This window comes from Sycon ciliatum, chromosome 8 (assembly GCF_964019385.1).
Source record: "Sycon ciliatum chromosome 8, ocSycCili1.1, whole genome shotgun sequence".
Taxonomy (NCBI): Eukaryota; Metazoa; Porifera; class Calcarea; order Leucosolenida; family Sycettidae; genus Sycon; species Sycon ciliatum.
The window spans coordinates 4681998-4701650 of record NC_088650.1 but is presented as its reverse complement, the minus strand read 5'-3'; the positions used below and the strand labels follow the sequence as shown (position 1 = coordinate 4701650).

At 46.3% G+C, this 19653-nt stretch overlaps 1 protein-coding gene across 3 annotated transcripts in view; it reads right to left on the bottom strand.

Moving 5' to 3' along the window:
• Positions 1-937: 937 nt before the first annotated feature.
• The window catches only part of LOC135822853 (WD repeat and FYVE domain-containing protein 3-like), a 58439-nt gene continuing 39723 nt past the window's right edge, over positions 938-19653 (bottom strand). For all 3 annotated transcript variants that reach the window (XM_065335688.1, XM_065335687.1, XM_065335689.1), the window contains exons 41-63: positions 19557-19617; positions 18990-19075; positions 18456-18530; positions 18079-18124; positions 17728-17847; positions 17279-17393; positions 16867-16970; positions 16448-16601; positions 16201-16292; positions 12776-13280; positions 11491-11558; positions 11162-11248; positions 9960-10043; positions 8902-8967; positions 8378-8455; positions 7955-8056; positions 7067-7186; positions 6625-6684; positions 5370-5715; positions 4579-4687; positions 3389-3459; positions 2735-2846; positions 938-2220 (exon numbers count right to left, since the gene is read on the bottom strand). In XM_065335688.1, coding sequence (XP_065191760.1) covers positions 2142-2220; positions 2735-2846; positions 3389-3459; positions 4579-4687; positions 5370-5715; positions 6625-6684; positions 7067-7186; positions 7955-8056; positions 8378-8455; positions 8902-8967; positions 9960-10043; positions 11162-11248; positions 11491-11558; positions 12776-13280; positions 16201-16292; positions 16448-16601; positions 16867-16970; positions 17279-17393; positions 17728-17847; positions 18079-18124; positions 18456-18530; positions 18990-19075; positions 19557-19617 — 2740 coding nt within the window. In that variant the 3' untranslated portion in view covers positions 938-2141. The remainder of the gene's footprint in view (positions 2221-2734; positions 2847-3388; positions 3460-4578; positions 4688-5369; positions 5716-6624; positions 6685-7066; positions 7187-7954; positions 8057-8377; positions 8456-8901; positions 8968-9959; positions 10044-11161; positions 11249-11490; positions 11559-12775; positions 13281-16200; positions 16293-16447; positions 16602-16866; positions 16971-17278; positions 17394-17727; positions 17848-18078; positions 18125-18455; positions 18531-18989; positions 19076-19556; positions 19618-19653) is intronic.

Sequence of the window (19653 nt, the reverse complement as noted above, 5' to 3'; positions counted from 1 at the left end):
AACATATGGACCAATCGCGGTCATCCGTGCTTTAATTAAAGAACGAAACGGCGTTTTTAGTGACATTTTGCATACAACTTCCTATCTAGTAGGGCGCAGTCACCCAGTTTCAGTGGAAGTGCGCGAGTTCGATTGGGATTAAAGTAGGAAGGGAGCGTCTCAGCTTCCTCGGACCAAGACCATTCGACTCAGCACCCCGAAGACTACAACTGGTGAAATTTTGATTTTAGCCTTAACTTCCCCTTTAAATGAGAAATTTCTTCGGAATATTGCTCAGGCAGCTCACGCAATTTTTTTCCTTAATTTTCCAAGCGATTGGATAACAGACCCCCAATTTCGAAAATTGTATGCACAAAGTGATCACAGATTTTATGTGGTATAGATGCTGGCCTAACGGTTTTTTGAAACCAGAGGTCTGGACTTTTGAAACGCACTATTGTATTGTATCTACATAGTTGTAGATATGGACCATCTTTTGCATCCAAGGAAGAGCTATGTTGGAGATTTTCAATTATCTTATAATGAGTTGAAGCGTCGACAATTTATGTTGTATCGAGGGTAGCCAAGGTAAGTACGAATTAGCGTCCATCTCGCCTTAGGTGCAAGTCCTGTTACAAGATAAGTATCGTTACAAGACAACTTTTTTCATGGCCCAGAGATTATCTACTAACGAGGGAGGACCTGTGACGTCATAGTACCCCCAGGAACGGGCATTTTGCCACTCAGCTACTTGTACCTCCCATATAAGGTGGATTTGACGTCGTTGCATATTGTCGACATACACACTTTCACATGCCCTGTTTGCATGGTTTAACAAGTTGCCATGGCCACATCCTCCATAAAACGTGGAGGACGCACACCTCTCCAGCGGTGTCCTACAGGTGCACGCATTCACAATGCGTATTCTGCAAACGGTCCGGGCCATGAGATATGCAGGATGACATCACACGAGCACACGAGTGTGTGTAGTGTATTTGAGTTCAAGTAAAGGGTGAGACAAAGCAGAAAACTCTCAGAGTCTCCTGGACGGCTGGCGGCAACGCTCGCCAACGGCGGGGTTCAGTGCATGCCAGCTCAGCATTAAAGCGAGAGAAAGCAGGGTTAGAAGCTGTATGCAGCAACGAGCGGCGGAATCCTTATGTACACAGCTGAGCATCACAAAGTAAGAAATGCGGAAATGTGGCAAAGGAAAGAAAAGGGGTGTACAAACTAGTAACATTATCAGGGCGGTCGCCATTTTTGCGCATGACACCGGCGATAAAGCAGCAGATAAATAAGACTGTAAATCTAGCACTGCTCACTCTCTCCTGTATGTAACTACTCCATGTTCTCTCCAGCCAAGAACAAAAACTCAAAGGCATCGATATCGACAATAAATAGGATATATCATTATCATACTGTCTTGCTCAGATATCAGTAATAAATAGGCATTATTTCGGCAGTGTGAAACTGGTAAAGTGTAAAGTGTTCAGGGAATGAAAGTAAGAACGGCCAATGAAAATATACATAAGTGACTCCGTATACATGCCCATGCAGATAAGAATAAAAATATGACAGTATTTGCGAGCATACGAACGAGAGGGAGAGAGAGAGAGAGAGAGAGAGAGAGAGAGAGAGAGAGAGAGAGAGAGAGAGAGAGAGAGAGAGAGAGATAGCACATCTGAGGCATGGGTAGCTGCAAGCCAGCGAGCGTGGTGGCTTGGCACATGAGCAACCCAACACCTGTGTACTATGTTCATGAACAGCACAGAGGTTGTCAGCTGAAAAAGGAAGCAAAGGAGTGGGAAGAAAATAATAACATCGGGCCGGCATGTTCCCGCTGACAGCGACGACCAACAGCCCAAAAGAAGCTGAAGACATAACACGGGTTGAACAAGCCATAAAAGAACTATGGGAGAGGAGGTGAAAAAGAATAACGGGAAAAAGAAGCGCAGACTGTGTTTTATGTACAAGTAAGTGTACAGGGTGTGTTCAGGTGGGGAGAGACACTTCCTTTGTCCAACCTGTGACACGAGCAAGCAATAAAAATGAAATAAAAATGGCTGCAGCGTTATCCACGTGGGAAACAACCTACCAAGCCCTTGCTACAGTCATTCCTTGGCCTACTGGACACGAGGCGCCTACATAGATATGTAACAGTCTTACAAGTAATCCTCCTCGGCTTGTATTATGCAGCAGTTCTCGCAAACATCGCCGATATCGCTGGCCAAATTGCAGCAGCTGAATAGGACATAAATCCAAAAAGACCAACAGCCATATGAAGGAAAGACTTGATTAGTTCTTCAGCCAAACCATGAATTTGAATCAACGTCGAGAAGTTGGTGAAGCTGCATGCACTCAATCCTTTGTACTGATTCAAGTTGTGACAGAATAACACACCCAAAGCATCTAGGGAGAACAGCCAGAGCTTAGCATTCCAATGTAGAACTTGCCAAAGGGCTATGATGCCACATTCCAGAGATACCGCCCTTGACATTTCGGTCACGGCGAAACATCAAAAATTAAAAAAAGAAGAAAAAAGGAAGCAGGCTGACAAGACACGACCGGGGGTGATCAGTGCCATACTAAACGTCCACAAGGTGACTTTTCTACAGTTTCAGTGACTGCTAAAGAAGCTGATAGGGTGCAGCGCTTGCCCCACGTTGCCATGTTTCCAGCAGCTACTAATTTCCAGTGCAGTAAAATAATGCATTCACAGGGTGGTGTCTTGGGTAGGTGATTATGTCAATTATACCTGATGCAGAAGGACATGTGACAGGCAGCACAGGTGCGGAGCGATTGGTCCAGTAGGTGTATCTTACATCCGTAGCACGTGAGGGCCAAGCCTGGGGGCTTTATCGGGGAGCCTGTCATGTATGCACACACACGTACACACGCACGCACACACGCACACACACACACACACGCACACACAGCAGAACACGGAGACATGAGTAAGCATGGACAAGAAACCCTGCTTTACGCAACAACTGCAGTACACGATCGTCTTCCGTGGGAAACCAGCCGCGTGAAGCTGTGAACAATGCCTTGCCACCCACCCACACCCACGCCCGCACCAGCACAATTTTGTCTACATTCCCTATTCATTTCTGGCCAAACAATTTGACTGCTCTCATTATCCTTGTTGAAATCCAGTGCTACTTGATGTCCAATGAAAAATTGAAAAACAAAACTTGAAACCAAATCCAAATAATGCAAGTTTGGGCCATGACTGCATGCAAAAACATGGATCAATTTCCTTTTAGAAAACCCCAAATGGCCAACCCTTGATGACGGGTAAAGTGATACTTTGAGATTGGCCAAAGTTTCTCACCGGCCAAGTATTGTTGATTGACATGTCATCACAGAGACTACCTCTTCGACACAAGTAAATGAATACAAAACTCACTTTTCTCAATGATACCCTTCCAGTTGAAGACTCGTCCACGCAGGTCTCCAATGAACAGCTGTCGGTTATTTCTGCAAACAGAGATCCACACACAAAAAAACTCGATAAACCCCTCGTCCTCCCAACAACAAGAGAGTTTTCAATCCTGGTACCTAAATGTGCTTGCCATGTTCCCATACTTATACATGTATATCTCCCTGGGGTGTGTGTGTGCGGTCGGTCGTACAGAACACAAATGGGACACGAAAATGAAATTCTCTAAGGGATGTCCATAACGGCACGGGACATATATGGGATGCCAAGGTAGCTAATTTCAATTTAGAACGATTCACTTTTTCTTGGTTATATCCTTTTAACCCTTTACCATCCGTGCGTACTTGAATCGATCTCTAGAGATTGATGGACATGCATACACTATAAAAACATTCGTAACTCGATCGATTCTTGGCGGAATTGAAAAAAATAAGTATCTAGGAAGAAGCCGAAGAGCCCAGCTTTCCATTCAATCGGCGAAGAGCTGCGATGCCGCATTCCATAGATATTGCGTTCGACATTTCAGCCACGGCAAAAGTCAAACTTCTTTCCCAGTGACTTACCTTGAGCGGGGAATTTCCCCTCTCCTGACATGCTGAGTCACTTTGGCATGCTTTGAGCGCGTGGACAGCATGAAAAGAAACTCAAGCAAAAATCTGGACTGTTTACGATGAAGGAGCGAGAAATGGCTGGCCAGGAGAGAACTTCCTCGTATATCCAGCGATGGGGTGTATTTGAAGCTCCCTGGCGCTGGATATGTGATCTCGGTAGTGTTCTATTTGAGCTCAATGACTATGTACGCAGCTCGTGGAGAGCTTTCCAGGATGCCCAAGATTGTGAAAATTGGTTGATTAGAACCAAAGATCTTCTCAGAATAAGGTGAAAATTATTGCATTTGGGACTGCTGGGGAATTTTGGTTGGATGGTAAAGGGTTAACAGTGCTATTTGTAAAATCTGGCGAGTGTTTGGCAGAGATGTACACAAAAGCGCGTTGCATTTGAGTGTCATCAAAATGATCACACTTTCGCCTGGATTGCAGCGGGTTGACTAAGCTTTCATACAACGAAGGAGAACAACTCGGGAGAAGAATCGGGACAAGAGTATTAGTAGCGCAGCACAGAGACATGCAGTTCATCAGGCATGGCTACATTCTTACTTTGACATTCGCACAGCCGTCACACTGGCAGGGTCCGGGTTGCCAGGGTAGTCGAATGCCGTGTGCTTCATCAGACGGTGCACCAATCTCAGCCGCCGCTTCCAGGAAACTGCAACAAGAAAATGGCAAAGAGAGAGAATGGGAATAGACTCAATTGGTGAGCCAAGGAAATATGAAAATGACAACGAAGAAACCAGTGGGGCACAAGCTGTGCACGGAATGTCTCAGTACTGCTTTGTCAGTTTCGAGTCATCGTCCTAAACGACATACGTAACGTTATACGTGTACGAACGTGTATACGTACTGAGTATTGCAAGTTTTGCGTAGCTAAAGTATGTTAACGCGGTGACGTAATGTTTTCACTGTATGCTGATGTCTATCACGCGCGTGTTCGCGCCAGCTCACGGATGCGCCGTTGTGCGCATGCGCAAACTCTCCCAGCAGCTCGCTTTGCATACGTACACCCTTCAGCAGCCTTCATGCCTGGCTCTCTTTGTTAGTTGCATTGGCTCGCATGACTCTTGCTCCGTGTTTTCATGCGTTAAACGCTATGTAACCGAGGTCGAGACCAAGGGTTCATGGCTAATACACACCTGAAGGAAGCCGAGGCAAAGCCAATGTTTAACTTGAACCATCTTGATAAAGAACCACACACAAAGTGGATTACAACAGACGCAACTCACAAGGCTTTAAATGTGCCTTGGATAAAATAAATGTCTTGCTCTCGGATATACTCGTGCATGTAAGTCTAATAGGCAGCTGAATAGTTTTTGTTCAAATACCGACATTACCTGAGTCACCACTACTCGCTGATCTTGTGCTGTAGGCAGGTGAGTCCGACGTTATCTGTGAAGCGGTGTCTTCATGAGAACCGGGATCACTGGGAGGCTGATCCACGCTGCGCCGCTCACTGCTACGCCTGCTGCTGAGGCTGTGCATGCGTGCCGACAGTCGCTTGGCGAATGCCGTCTGTTCTGAGTTTGTGCAAAAGTCCGCTACGGTCAGCGACGGGCGTGCAGACCCGACGACTGAACGGTTTATCGGTGAAAACTCGCTGACAGTGTCGCGGGAAGACAAGACGTGATGGGAAGTAAAGCCTTCCGTCTTTGGCGGCTCAACCCACTGCAACCTCCAGAACTGCAGGGAAACAAAAACAGCCAAAGCCATACATTGAACACAATCACAGCTCAGTGCACAGTGGTAGAAGTAAAAGATGATGGACCAAACATCAGGAAATTGAGATGCCGGAGAAGCACTGTAGGCATGGCAGTAACTTGTTTTCTGCTGAATCTAGGTCTCACTAGGGCAGCGCCGCACACCTCCGTCCATATGCAAAGGGACAGCAGTCAACTTTGCTGATTACAAACCCGATCATGCATGAGAAAAGCGCCGTTATGCGCGAGTTGTTATTGTTCATAAGGTTGAGGGTATGCTGCCAAATGGTTGCTGAGTTCGAAGATTATGTCGATATTCGCGAGTTGTTGTCATTATTCACCTGGCTGACGGTGTACTAGTTGGGCACACACAGCTCCAGGCGTGCTCAAAACACTGGATGCAACAATTCTTGTCGTCTCTTTCAATTCGGTTCTAGCCAATATCTTGGCAGCTATCGCTACAGTTTGCGACGGTTTCGAAGGACACACGCAGCAGAAGAGCGCAGTTCAACCCTTGTCATTGGAAGAGCGTAACATTTTGTTCTGAAGCAAACGCAAGCAGGACATGGACACAAACAATTCTACGTCTTCCAGTCGACAGCGCCAATGCCCGCAAACCTTGCTGCACGTGAACTGGAATGAAATGCTGCAGAGGTCTTTGAAAGGAGTCAATAACTGGGAACAAGCCGTCGTCAATCAAATCTTTGAGCTTTGCCGTGCCCGATCCTGGCAGGCGCACTTTCTGCACTGCGGAGTACAAGCATGCACGGCAGTTTGACGTCAAATGACTTGAAGATCGGCAAAGCGAAAAATTGGAAACTTGGAAATACAAAATAATCGGATTAGGAGTACCTGCACATGTACTAGAATTGCAACACAGCAACTGTCTTACCCGCACAACTCCATCTGTCGATCCGGTCACGATCACGCTATTGCTATCCCAGGTCATTTGCTAAATTATTGCAAAAGATAACCAGACACCCACACGCACACCCACCCACCCACCCACACACACACCCTCACATACACACACACACGCACACGCACACACGCACACAAAGGAAAAATTAGACAGTTGTACGTGGCTGTGACTCATTACGCAAGGAAGCTGGAAGCATGTTCGAAGACTCAACTATCAGTTCATTGATTGCATGCTGTGCACAGTTTGTACGAGTTGTGAAAAGGGCTTGTCACCGCATTTCCAGTCAGATCTGTCTGGCCAGGGGTTCCGGGCTGTTCAATGGGTTTGTCCCTGATCACACTCGTGAAATGCCTGTCTCAGGACTCGCTTAGTCTCTCCAAAGTGTCCTAATGTTCCCTCAACTACCACTCACGTCTGACATACAACAGCACAGGATAGTGCCCCCAGCGGAGGGAATGCTGGCAGTGGCAACGTGATCGCCGTTGATTGTCCATACAGACAGTGTGCAGTCGGCGCATGTCACAATGTCACCCTGCAACACACAAACAGACAAAACAGAATCATGATTGAAGAATTGACTGCTCATAATATTAGCAGCCAGTGCAGGATAGGAAGTCACAGCTTCATCAAAAATACCTGTAGTATCAAGTGAGCCGTGAGAATGAGAGGTCAGGACAGACGGAGGAATGTGCAGACAGAAGGCGTGTGAGCATGCAGGCACGTGCATGTGTGCGTGCGTCTGTGTGTGTGTGTGTGTGTGTGTGTGCGTGTGTGTGTGCGTGCATGTACCGTATTTTACCGGTTGTAAGTCGACCCCGGTTATAGGTCGACCCCCGTATCCGGAGGTCTCAATTCTGCGTTTTAAAGTTTTCACCCAACGAAGCACTGCCGTTATATACCAACCACTCCCTGCTACTAACATATCAACAAATCATGTAAACATTCCTTATTGGAGGGTATAACGTCCCAATCCTTGAAAAAGGCCAATAAACTGGCAAACATGTGTACACATGGTGCACTCATGCATGCAGGGCTGGTCATTTTTTGTAAGATTCTGATAGTTCCCTGTTATAAGTCGAATCCCGGTTGTAAGTCGACCCCCACCCTTTCTCCTTCTATTTTTAGTCGTAAAAGGTCGACTTACAACCGGAAAAATACGGTATGTGCGTGTGAAGAGAGACAAAGAGAGAGAGAGAGAGAGAGAGAGAGAGAGAGAGAGAGAGAGAGAGAGAGAGAGAGAGAGAGAGAGAGAGAGAGAGAGAGAGAGAGAGAGAGAGAGAGAGAGAGAGAGAGAGCTCACCGTGGCAGAGTTGATGGCGATTGAAGAGATTGGACTTTCATGTACTGGTAGACGACGTACAAATCGATACTGATTCAAATCCCACAGGATACAGGAACCATCCTGGAAGCACAGATACACGGAAGGGAGCAGGATAGTATCAAAAGAGTGCTTGCACTCACAAAAGGATAGGAAGTAAAACAGCTTTTCGATTACAAAACGTTAAGTTACTCCCATGCGAAAAAACACTTGTGTTCAATGTTCTGATGATAGTGACACAGATCACTTTTCGTCATTGTGCTTCAACAACGAGCCAACGCATGCACCAAGTATGCCATATGCAGTACAGCGCACTGTCACGCAGCGAAACAAACGCTTGGTATTTCAATTGAAAAGATGCACATGAGAAGGTGCTGAACACAGAAAGGGTTACACTGAACCTACCTTTGCTGCACTGACCAAGACACTGTACGTTACACACGTCGACAGGCATGTGATCATGGACAAATGCCCATGAAGAGTCTGGAAGCAGAGGAAAAGCAGAGGAAAAGCACGAGAGTGAGTGAGTGAGTGAGTAAGTGACAGAGATGGTTCTTTTTAGAAAGATGTGTACAGACAGAGAAAATTCCGGCCAGAAGGACAGACAAACAGGCATAGAGATAAACTCCATCATAGTGATAACATAAGCTTGTGGATATACTGTAATGTCGCGTATAAAAGCCGGGCTTATTCCCCGTGGAAGCCGATGTCAAGGCTAGGCTTCTATTCAAACCAGGCTTCTATTCAAACCAGGTATTTCTATGTACATCAACACTAAAACCAGACAGTGCTTGTATTCAAAACAGGCTTCTGTAATTATGAGACAGGCTTTTATGCAAGACACTACAGCAATAGTTGGCAGAAATAAGGTTGTATAACACAACATATGGACAGTTCTTCTGCTGAAAGCACAGTGACTTCTATGGTACCTTTCGAAGTGACAGCTTGGTGGACTTTGCCTTGGATGCATTCGCCATGTCCCAGATGCAGATCAGCTAAAACAAAGAAAACAACAAATAACATGTTAGGTTATAGAAAAGAAAAAGGACTAAGGAACTACAAGTTACGCTATAATGTCCACTAACACCACCAGTTACTAAAGAATCAGCTTATGCGATAACATTGCACGACACTGACCGACGGCAAGAGTACATAACCCCCAAGAGTGTGCAACTGCCTGCACAACCTCTATGCTGTGCTGCGACGGCAGAACTTCACATCACGTGACATGGTTCAAAAGGTTATGCTGGCAAACAGTGCCAAGTGACCACAAGAGAGTTGTACCCAAAGCTAGGCTGCGTACAACCCTGTATCAATCATGCACAGAGTGCACATATGTGTACGGGTTCATCATGTGATGTGAAGTTCTGCCGTCGCAGACCCCATAGCTGGAGTTGCACACTCTAGGGGGTTATGTACTCTTGCCGACGGTACTGACGTTCTACAACTAACTGGCTAACAGCTCTAGCACATCTTGGATGCGCACTCCAACAGCCTTCCAGCTTGGACATTAGGGATCATCATAAAGTGCAACAAGATTAAAAATAATGACCTGGTTTGTACACAATTTGTGGGCTGTGACAAAGAGACGAGTCCCACCGAGTGCGGCCTGTTCTATAACAGAAGTATGTACAACACAGCCCCTGGTGAGCCAGGAGAGAGTTGACGTAAAACAACACAAAACAGGTGTGAGACAGCATGCCATGAGACACACCGGGACATGAGCTCTGAGCTAGGCTAGTCGCCACCCTGTACCAAGGCAGAGTCTCCCACGAAGTAGCTGCCCAAGGCCATACAGCTACCACGGTGTCAAGTGTGTTTTCTGTGCTCATGTACAGTACTGGCCAGAGAAATTCAACCTCATGAATAAAATAGTACCAGGTGCTACGCAGCCCTAGCACTACACACACTGGTCTGTGCACTCGAACGCGACGCTACTTTATTCATGAGGCTGGATTTCTCTGGCCAGAACTGTACATGTACTTACGCCATTGGAACCGCCGGTTATGAGGATTTCCGGTGACGGCACAGCACACGCGCTGAACTGGTAGTTCTGCAACCTCTCAATAACCTGTACAGAGAACACAAGGCAGCAGCCACACAGCAAAATGCCCCGCATCATTCCTACGTGTGTGGGTGAAGTTTCCGGCAGTGTATTTTGGTCTCTCCGGAGGATAGAGGCTACAACGTTCAGCGGTTGTGTCTGGTCGCATACGGATATGCTGTGCATGTGCCATGTGAGGTCAAATATATCAGGGGCCTGAAGTGCGTGTCTGCTTCTTTCCGTTCAATTTCCCCGAACGTCCACCTGCTCCGCCGACTCTCGAATCCAGAAGTCGAGAAATATTCCGAAAATTGAAATGCAGAACTTCTCTATTAGTGAGGTTCTGCTATACGTGAACGGTAGGGGGACATCACGTGACTTCTTTACGTGAAAGTAGAGCAGAACAGTTTCCTTTACCTTACGGCAACGCAAAGGGCTTTCCCGTGATTCTTTGCGTCACGTTCCCGTAACATAGACAAGAACATCACCATTGTCTGAATTGAATAACTGCACTAGTGACACCATCAAAAGGGGGTGACAGCTGCACTTTCGGGACAGGAAATGAGAAATGAAGGTTTCTGTACGCACTTAACCCATAAATGGGCATTTTGCCACTCAGCTAGCTCCTATATATGGCAGATTTGACGTCACTGCATATCCTCTATAATCTTCAACAAATGGCCTCCTTACAAAATTATATAGTCAATTCCTTATAGAGGGTATTAGATGGCCAGTTGACTGCACACATTTCGCCTTAATGTGGAAGACAAGCCAGCTTGCTCCTCCCTATTTGGCAAGACTTATTGGTAGAAAAGATTCATGGTCCTTGTGAGACTCGCTCTCGTGAGACAAGGCGCAGATGCAGCTCCTAAAGCGGTGGGAGGTGAGTAGATCAGACCCACCACAACGTGGTCCAAGACTGAAAATCCCATTCAGTGCTTCCATGCTTTACTGGCAGCAAGATGGTGGTCACAAACCCAGATTGCTGATGAAATGTGCACTGTCAAAATGACTATCGAATACCCTCTATTAGTAAATTCGTGCATTTACGGATGGCGATTTAGCCTAAAGAAAATAGATATTCATGAGAGCAGCAGAGAGGCGGCACTAAAATGGCATTGACCTGGTCCACTAGCGGCACTTACCGTATTCCCAGAGCCACTGGAGAAGCGCAAGCTGTTATCAGGTAACCACCATGAAACATAGCTGTTGTAGAGCGGTGGAATTAGCGCCTGGAGAACAGTGGAAACAAGAACAGTCCAACTACCGGCGCATATAAAAGCAGAGCGTATGGTTACAGCAACGTAAGCCAATGTTCACACCATTCTTTCATACATACTTATACTTGTATAAAGCTGATGTACAAAGGCGTGCCAATATGCCAATGCACCCTTCACATGTTCATGCTTCCAAACGAAACAGGTTGTCTTGTGAAAACACTACACAATCAACAGAAGTCCGGCAGACAACTTACCCGGCTATGCTCCACAGCTCGAAGAGACTTCTCTGTCACACATATCTGCCCTACCGGTCCAGATAGCTCTGAAAGAGTACACAGTTCCATGTATGCACATGCACACACATGCACACACACACACACACACACACACACACACACACACACACACACACACACACACACACACACACACACACACACACACACACACACACACACACACACACACACACACACACACACACACACACACACACACACACACACACACACACACACACACACACACACACACACACACACACACACACACACACACACACACACACACACACACACACACACACACACACACACACACACACAACCAAACAAACATCCATAGGAAAGTACGTAAGCAAGGCCAGTGTTCTGCTCTGAAGCAGAACATTTGAAAAGAACATTGCAAAAAGGATTCGGGAGGAATGCTGGAATTTCATAGGCCTCAGAGATTGTTCATTGGATGGTCATGAAGGCCAACCTGTGGCTGACCTTTCCGTGAATATGTCTGTAATCATCAGCCAGGTAGAAGAGGCGTGAACAGCGGGGTTGTCAGCAGTGCTCAACACTTGATTTGTGACTACTGAAGAGTAGATGAAGAAAAATGGAGTGGGTTGCGCACAGCTTCACGTCTCACAAGACAAGCCACTAGACCCTAAACTAACACGCTGTAAAGAGTAGATGCGAGGTCGATACGTACACTACTCTGAATGCGGACACTATAAAGAATAGGCAATAAAAAGGATGAAGGGAAGGCATGCAGCATTCAATGGGCGGTACACCGCAGAGCAGCGGCCTACAGCAACAAAAGCAAAAGGTGCAACCTGTGCCTGGCAGAGAAATTGGCAATCGCGCAAGCACCCAAGCACCTCTCTCTGAACAAAAGGAGTGAGCTTGTGTCGAAGTGTCGCCATGAGAATAGGTACTACCTTCGGAACTTTAAACCAGCTACAGCCATCACCTAATTAAGTAAGAGACAACCAGCTCCAGTGGTTGTCACCTTTCACCACTTGCTGTCATTCACGCTTTGCACTGCCGCTATTTACACTTTGCTTTGTGAGGATATAAACCAATACTGATCCAGATTTCCAATTACTGTTTTCTGATGATCGCTTAGTGCGTGAAACTCTGAGTAAAAACACTTCCTCTGTCCTTCTATTGTTTGAAGAATAGGCAATAGATAGAAGTTCACTTTGAACGCTAACTGCTCCCATACAGTGATACCGTCCAATAACAGTTGTGCAGCCGGCTATTTACTTACGTAGGAAAGGTTCATCAGAACTGCCGAGCCTTTCCAGGTAACAGAAGAGCGGGTAGCGACTACTGGAGAAGCTGCGCTGTCGTGTGAGTGTTTCTGGTCGCCTCTGCGCGTCCGCCTCTTTGGCCGCGTCTGATTCAGCCACATTGGAAACTGAACGCATGCCCCGTGCTGCCGTCGAGTCTTTCGCTGGAGAGGGTTCTGGTGTTGCCGCCGTATTTGCTGATGGCATTGTCAAGTCGACGCTTGGGGTCAAATCACGCGCACGCTTGCTCGGGTGTGGCTTCTTGAACAATTGCTGTGGCATCTGCCCAAAGTTGTTGATGAAGGTGACAGTGGCCTGGCGTTCTACACGGTCTTCTATCTCCTCGATGTTCACTGCGCCCTCATAGAAGAGATGATGATAGACATTGTTTGCCTCCTGGGATGCTTGGCCAGTCTGCTTATAGCCAAACACTAAGTCAATCCACTCGTGTAAGTGGGCCGTCACATGCCGACTTTCCAATGCCTGAGCAGAGTCACAGCAGCACCAGCAGAAGTGAGATCACATTTTGAGAATTGGGATCGTAAAATAAACTTACCAAGAACTCCAGAAGACCAGTAAAAAGTTTCCACATGCCCGGTTGGGGGGGGGGGGGGGGGGTACTTGGACCCATTTGGAAAAAGAATACCGGGTCACAGGTGACCCGGTTTGGAATACAATAAACATCATATTTGATATCATACTTCTCTCATCAACTACTTCCTCCGCGTCATCGAAATTGTCGCAGTTTGACTAGTGACTTGTCACTTGTTACTGACAACTCCATAAGCTAAGCCATTCAAAACTGATTCCACAATATGATAGTCTGAAGACTAGAGTAACGTTCCAGGACAGTTGGATCGAGAGTTTTCAGGCAGAGATGAAGTCCTCGTCGTCGCTGATGTCAATGGACGCAAAATATCGTTCCGAAATATTTCAAGGAAGGTTGAAAGTTGGTCGCGCCTCATCTCAAACGCTTTGACTTTCTCCACAGGACAAGAGCTGCTATTCTTGTCGTCTGCTAGCTCTGGATGATTTCTACTTCACCCCCAACGAAGCCTAGTAAGAATACACGATCGTTGCGAGGTCGGTTGATTACCGTCGGCGGAATCACCTCGATCTTGAAATGAACTTTTTTTAGCCGTGGCATGCTAATTTATTTTAGCTGTGTGGTCACAGCTCATGCAGGTAAGGGTACTATCACGTCCAGCGCGCCCTCTTTTTCAGCATCACTGGTATACCATGGTACGGCACCTGCGCGTGCATCACTAGCACTACGTGTAGAGTCTACACAGCTCTTGCAGGTACAATCATGTACTGAGTGTCTCAGCCAGAGCGACACATTTTATCGATGTTGCAGGCATTTAGTTTGCTGACCCCTCAATGTTTCTCCAAGCGCTGTCACTTGTTCCACGAAGTCATTCTCACCCCAGCTAAGGTAAAACAGTGATGAGGCTTGAGTGAATGGCCATAAGCACGAGAAATGTGCAGGCTGCAACGCCTGACTGATCTCAGCGAGTCGAAATTACCATCGCAGCGACATCAGCGAAGAAATTGCGTCTAGTTCAAAAATTCCAGCTTCCAATAACAGAAAATAGAACTTTGCCGTCACCCTATACTGATGACTATCGCCTATGTCCGATTCCTTGCCTCTGGTACGAGTGCTGGAGAGTAAATGCCCCGTTTTATATCAAAAGTCAAACTGCGACAATTTCGATGACGCGGAGGAAGTATGATAATACCCATTTCATACCCCTCCCCTTCATAAATTAATAACTACTGTTTTCTTTCCTTTCCTTTCATCTTCTTTTCCGTTCCTTTCTTCTTCATGCACATTTTAAACATTTTCATCATATTGTGAGAGCCGTGGGCCAATAGCCCCGGTGAGAAGGCAGTCTTGCAAGTTCATATGGTGAAGTAAAATAAAGAAACAACAACAACAACAACATCAGGGAATTTGGAAGAGAAAAGGACATATGGATACGAGTTAAGAGTAACTCTCCATCACTGTAACATGATACTATATACAGTCAGAAAGTGCAATAACTAGGCACAAAACTGACAGCGTACTGAAACATTCGACGTCCTGACACCTAGCTTCAACACATCTCCGTAGCGCTAACCGACAGCCTTCCAACTTGGAAGGTTCAAGGTTATGGAAAAGACCAAAAGAGGGGAAGGCAAGCGCAACGAAAACGAGCAAAAGCTACAGTCCCAACGGAACAAAGAATGTCGATTGTTACTGGACGATGACGAGACCAGTACGATATTTGACAAAGCGGTCTAACTATTTATGGCTCAACATCCGAGTTTCAAATTGCACACCTGATGAGCCGTCACGAACCATACGGCGAAACGTACGTCGTGTGAAACAACTTGTTTTGTAGTCAACTAGTCCATCACAATGTCATGCATGAGGAGTACTGTAGGAGTTTGGCTTTCGGCTTGTACAATTCGTTTTCGCAAAGCTTCCCTTTCTTTACTTATCTTTGATATTTATGACCCACCCAAGTTGGGTGGTGTGCTGCTTTGCTGCTTCGAATTGTAGTTAGACCGCTTTGTCAAATATCGTACTGGTCTCGTCATCGTCCAGTAACAATCGACATTCTTTGTTCCGTTGGGACTGTAGCTTTTGCTCGTTTTCGTTGCGCTTGCCTTCCCCTCTTTTGGTCTTTTCCATAACCTTGAACCTTCCAAGTTGGAAGGCTGTCGGTTAGCGCTACGGAGATGTGTTGAAGCTAGGTGTCAGGACGTCGAATGTTTCAGTACGCTGTCAGTTTTGTGCCTAGTTATTGCACTTTCTGACTGTATATAGTATCATGTTACAGTGATGGAGAGTTACTCTTAACTCGTATCCATATGTCCTTTTCTCTTCCAAATTTATTTATGGCTCAACATCCGAGTTTCAAATTGCACATCAGGGAATCCTAAAATATTTACAACTCCCTGATTCCCTGATGCAGTAGACATACTTGAACCGACCCAGCTCTGACCTGGTTGCGAGGGTTGTGCCAAGTACACGGGTACCCGGTTGGTTTGAAATCCTAGAGCAGACACTGTTAACAGGTGGAATCCTGACAATAGACGAACACCAAATTGCCTGTAGATAAAACTTCTAATCACAGGGTCGCCTGCTTTAGCCGACCGATCAAGGGACCTTCACAATGTATGCTACAGTGCTGTGGACTGTTGACGGCCATCTTTCAGAAGGCAACACACGTTTCCTGTACAGTGAAACTCCCCAATTCCTAGTTGTGGGTAGTGCAAGGTCCCCTCCTAGTTGTGGGTAGTGCAGGGTCCCAACCTGCCCGGATAAAGGGAGTTCTACTGTAATCCTCAACTCATGCACAATGACCATATTAGCACCAGCCACGGTCTCTCTTGGAAGCATGTCAAAGATAATTACCTCTCGATGAAGGCGAATGAATTCGTTCGGATCTCCTTTAGCCCAGGGTGGCAAGATGACATCGTTCAGAACAGATCCGTTTTGCTTTACGCCTGCGAGAAGGGAACACATACAGGCAGGGACAAACAAAGAACAGCAGTCTTCATGAAGAGCAACTCAACTAATGTGAGCATACCATATGCAGTCTACAATAAACAAGCGAGTAGTTGAAAGAAAACAGAAGACAAACACTGCTAAAACGTCGTACCCAAACGGAACTTGTTGCTGTTCTTCAGGAAGTCAGGTAGATAGAAGAACTCTGGAATGAGCTCTTTGACATCAGCCATGTTGACTGAGGATGCCGACAGCCATTGCTCGTTGATGCTGTGAAACATACGGTCGGGCAAGTCAAACTGACCTCCCTGCATACATGGAGACACAAAAAGAAGGCAAATAGAAAGTTGTACTCTTTCCCTGCAATAATCTCCGTGCTAGGCCATTCATAACTGTCACTATACAAAAATTGAGCCGTGATTCTATCTCGGCAAACTTTAAGTTACACAAGGTTTTTAAATCAAGTCCCTACCACAGTCCCAACCAAGGCTAGTGAGGCACATTAACTGCACATGTGCCAAAGACCAGACCTCTGATTCAGCCACAGACTGATAAAGGTTTTTGCCTCCATACCTGAAGGGTTAGGAAGTGTTGCGTGAATGGCTCCATCCGGATCAGGAATGAAGAAACAATCATGGCTGAAGAGTAGTGAGTACCATACAGGTAGGGCTTGTGGTCTACAAAACAAAAGAGAAAAGGAAAGGCATCCAAGTCAAGCCATCAGGAACACCGGACTGGCTTACTGAAAGAGGAAAAAATCAAGTACAGTAATGCCGGGAACCAAATAGGAATACAAGGGCACGTTTAGAGCCTAGAAGTTCGCTATGGCCCAGAAAAAAAACGATATGAAAGGATATCGTCTAAAGTATGTGAAGAGAGCTATTTTCTTGTTGCTTGATCAACAGCGAGGATCATCGGACATACAGAGAATGAAGCCATAGTGAAAGAGAAGAACATCACCACACGCAATGCCAGCAATACTTACTTAGGTCTGTCAGCTCCACGTAGCGCTTCTTGAACTGTTCCAAGCGTGACGGTGACTGTGCTCCCATTGGCTGAGACAGGTCTCGGTACACTGCCGGGTTGTTTAGATCCAGAGTCTGATGTGGGCACACACACACACACACACACACGAGGAGACACTCAGCCGCCGAATACTGCACTGGACAAGCGTTTTACGACAGGCATAACTGCCAGTGATACAAGAGGTGGGGTTTCCCCAGACTTGAACATATACCATGTACCCGGTAAGGAGATCTGCGAGTGTCTCAGTGACAAAACTCTATTGCAAGGCTACTAAAACAAGACAGTGGTTGAATAGACCGGATTAATGACATTGATTTACAACTCATTGAGCTCCACTGGTCTCTCTTATTGGCCCGCATGCACAGCCCACATTGGCTGCCTGGAGGTACACCACAGTACTGCACTCACCTCACTCGTGTAGTCAGACAGCACCCAGGGAAAGATGGGATACTGCATCAGGTCATTGTAGGTACGACCCGCTAACGTGTTGAGATGCATCAGGTACTGGAAATTACTGATCTCGTCCCGCTGTGATAACAACGATAGAAAACGCAGACATAGTATCAAGTCTTGCTATGTCATAGTCGTCGCACTGGGAATCTTGGCAAAGAAAAGGCTAAAGTGGGCATGTGGAACTAACACGCTCTAGATTGCCTAGACCAACACAATGCGTTTCTTCTAAACACTGACTGACTAGCGTATCCAAGAAAAAATCAAGACATGATGCTGCTTGAGTGATCACTCCCGTAAGTCACCTACCAGCCATCTTTCCGTGACAGACTTCATCCGGAAACTGCCTAGCAGACTGTGTAGGTGTAGGCAGACAGACAGACAGACAGACAGACAGACAGACCACACAAACACACACACAAACATACACACGTGTGCACAAGCATGATAAATATATTAAGCCATTGCACACACATGCACAAAGTTCCCTCACAGAGCACAGGGTTGCATCATAACTTCAGAGGTATGTGCACTAGTACAGGTACAAATGCGAGCCATTCCAAGCTTTCACACCAGCAGGCTGTACGGCACAAATGTTCATCTTGACAGCATTGTAGAGATGCACACAGTCATAAACAAAGTGCAGTATATCACATGAAGCGTGAAGAAACCCTTCCAAAACATACCCAGACGAGCGTTGCTTCATCCCTGAAACAGACTCATCAGGATTTGACAGAATCCCATGGCTAACACTCAGCAGTCTGTGAAGAAGAGACAGGAAAGAAAGGAGACAAATGAACATATTATAGGCGAGCAAATGATAGAGAAATTAGTAGCTGTGGCATCATTCATGATCCACAGCAAGAAGGCAGCAACATCGGCACCTATAATGAACTAAAATGAAGATACTGTATTCACTGGTTGAGGGACTGGGAAAGGGAGAAGTCTGAAAACATGACTGTCACCACCAGGACACGAACCAGGGACCTTCACTGGAGGCCAGCGATGCTCTAACCACTGAGCTATGGTGTGGCTGTCATCAATAACATAGCATTACACACCAAGATGAAGCAATGAAACTTTCTCTCAAAAAGAGTTGAGCAACACAACAACCTTACTCTTCGGTTCCTCAAATCTGACCCAAATATAACTCCCTCTGTGCTAAAATACTTCAAGAATTTGATAACATCCATACATCCATAAGCAATGCATCTCCCTACCTCTGGTACACCATGTCACGAACCACCTTTCCAAACGCCAACAGATGATTGCGGCCATTTGTCAGGAACACCTCCATGGCACAGTTCTACACATCATCACAATAGAAACACACACGCAGTAACAATCTCAACAAATATTCTACATTGAAGGTGTCAGCGGCAGTCCACAAATTTTGAAAATACCATTTCCCCTCCAGCAGTGATCAGTGGAACTTTAGTAGTCTAGATACACACACTAGATATACAAGTCATAGAAGCAACGCACGAGGCCGGTATGATAATGGATACCGACAGGAGAGAACTAGAACAGGAAACAGGATGATGACAATAGTGGAGTGGGTGGGTGGGTTGAGAAAGAAATCCACTGCCAATGCGGACACAGCAAGAACTGAAATCAGGAACAGTGGACTTCGGAGAACAATGAGTGTGTGAGAATACTTGCGGATGCCGGCACTACACGCACTGCACAAGCAGTTGATGTCTGCCATGACGCCACATTGCGAGTCGGTACTTGCTATCACAGCAACGCAGACAGCTAGTCAGCTGCACTACATGCAGAGAACTAACCTGAAGGAGAAAGCGCCGCTCGTAAACCTCGCGCACCTCCGTGTAATAATAGTGCATCGTGCTGTGGGCATGGACAGAGCATAACAGAGAAAATACG